The following is a 2,326-nucleotide window of genomic DNA, read 5'->3' on the forward strand; positions in this document are numbered from 1 at the left end:
TTTACATCTCCTCTCTCAGGCTTCTCTCTGGAGCTCTAATAACAAAAGGTTGGTGAGCCAATCAGGAGAGAGGAGGCTCTGAGCCTGTCTTCTGATTAGCTGACTGTTTTCTGAGTGATCCAATAAAAAAAATAGCAGATTTCAAGTAAACACTCAGAGAAACCAAATCCTGTAAGGTTTGGATGGAGGGTCCAGGTGGGCGGGGCTTGGGGCATGGCTGAGGGTGGGGACTGTTTTGCTGTGACTTGATAAAGTTCCAGAAGTCCTGACGGCTGGTTTTAAGGCTCAGTTTCTGAATCCAGATCTGTATTCAGAAACTGAGCCTTAGTGAGTGAGACAGAGAGAGAGAAAAGAGAAAGACACAGTGAGAAAGAGAGAGAGTGAGACGGAGAGAGATACATTGAGAGAGAGTGGAGTCTCTGCTGACAGTGAGCAGCGGGGACAGCTGTCGGCATGGATCATGGACCCAGAGTATGAAGGTGTCTGGATTCATCTCTACCCTTTAGAGTTGTTCAGAGAACTTGTGTGATATCTTTCCTCCACCCAGGAGCACCTGGACCGTGCCATCGCCCTCAGAGACGACGACCCCATGTGTTTCTACCTGCTGGGCAGATGGTGCTATGAGGTGAGGGTGCCTGTGTTGTGTGTTGTGCTGCTTATTGTTGACTAAAGGCAATGGCGTCTAAAGTCAGTGTTTCCTGGTTTGTCTGTGTCTCTGCAGGTTGCCACTCTGGATTGGCTGGAGAAGAAGGCAGCTGCAGCCCTATACCAGAGCCCCCCCTCCTCCACCCTGCATGACGCCCTGGAGAACTTCCTGAAGGTAGAGGTCCACAGACCCCAGGCTGAGGGTGTTTTCACACTTATATTTGGTCTGCTCTGGTTCAAGTTGCTAGACGAGTTGTTGACTTGAAAAAATGTAGTAGAAGTAAAACTAAAATGGTGCACAAAGCACGCCTGCCTACAGGAGCTGTGTTTTGTAGTTCAGATGTAGGTCAGATTGAGGTCTGATCATGTTCCCGCCACAGATGAACCACTCCAGACCTAGACCACCTCCTCTGAAGGGTTTTGGTGAGGTTGGTGCAGAGTGTGATGGCTGCGCTCACGTCTGCGATGCATTTAACTCAGTCACGGTTCACCAGAGGTCGCGCGCTGAAACAAACAGAACACACATCGTGTCCACCACGTCTCGTATATCTCTTGCTTTGCTCTTTAGTAAACACTGTGTGAATCAACTTGCTCCAGAGTGAATGTGACTGAGCCGAGATCTGTGGTGTTGGAGGTGAGAGACATTAATGTCTACAGTAATGCTCCTCTCCTGTATAGACATTTATCTCCAGCTGGTTCAGTGTCCAGCCACGGCATAACTCTTGTTTTGTCAATTAGTTAGTTTGTTTAAAAGGGACCAGTATTGTAAGTATTGCGCTTTTTCTATATTATTTGTGTTATTTTTGTCTGTATTGATAGTATGACAGTGACAGTGAATGGTTTTCATTCTTCATTAATATTCTACATGGACATGTGACTGTTGACACTTTGTCTTGTGTGTTGTGTGTGAACCTGCAGGCAGAGGAACTCAGTCCAGGTTTCTCCAAGACTGTGAGACTTTACATCGCCAAGGTAACCACTGAGCAGAGTCATTCTACACATGACCCAGTGGTGTCACTGCAGAGACACTTTCACTGTGATTATTAAACACACCGACCATCTGAACATGACTGACACAGTCTGCATCAGAACTGGTCAGACCACGTGGCCTGAACACTGAAGAACAGCTGTTTTTAAGTAGAAAAACCTCATAGTCATCTGATTCTGACACTTACTTCAGTACTCACTCATTCCCTCCAAAAAACCAGGAGATATCGTGTGGGAGGTAAGAGTAGAAAGTAACTTCATGAATATGAGCTTTTTGTTTTTCACCGTCTACACATTTTCTGACTTCACTAAGGCTCAGAATATAGATATAAATATATTAGATAGACAAAACCTGTTGGATGCAAAAAAAAAACAGAAAGATTTCAGCTTGGATAAAAGAGTGAACAGAAACAGGAGGGGTTATAGGGAAATGATCATCAATGAATTACACTTGAGACTGGGAATCATTTTCAACAATAACACATCAGGGTGTATTTTCTGTCTTTTTCTTCCCTCTTCATCGTTGTGTTTTGATGAAAGCTAATCACCATGTTGTTTGACTTGTAGTGTCACCAGGAGCTTGGAAACATCTCTGAGGCCACAAACTGGACCGAGCTGGCTCTGAAGATGTCCACAAACACTAATGATGTAAGAGCACACGTCACCCTCCCTCCTGAAATCCTCTCCACTGCAA

The 2,326-nt window shown here is 45.2% G+C and overlaps 1 protein-coding gene across 1 annotated transcript in view; it reads left to right on the plus strand.

Moving 5' to 3' along the window:
• The window catches only part of rmdn3 (regulator of microtubule dynamics 3), a gene marked incomplete at its 3' end in the record, with an annotated part of 12,271 nt that extends 9,949 nt beyond the window's left edge, over window positions 1–2,322 (plus strand). The window contains exons 5-8 of the mRNA XM_023404103.2: window positions 533–625; window positions 722–820; window positions 1,564–1,617; window positions 2,200–2,322. Coding sequence (XP_023259871.1) covers window positions 533–625; window positions 722–820; window positions 1,564–1,617; window positions 2,200–2,322 — 369 coding nt within the window. The remainder of the gene's footprint in view (window positions 1–532; window positions 626–721; window positions 821–1,563; window positions 1,618–2,199) is intronic.
• Window positions 2,323–2,326: the final 4 nt, after the last annotated feature.

Source organism: Seriola lalandi, unplaced genomic scaffold (genome assembly GCF_002814215.2).
Source record: "Seriola lalandi dorsalis isolate HSWRI2012SDOR001 ecotype SW California unplaced genomic scaffold, Sedor1 jcf7180002054220, whole genome shotgun sequence".
NCBI classification, from domain to species: Eukaryota; Metazoa; Chordata; class Actinopteri; order Carangiformes; family Carangidae; genus Seriola; species Seriola lalandi.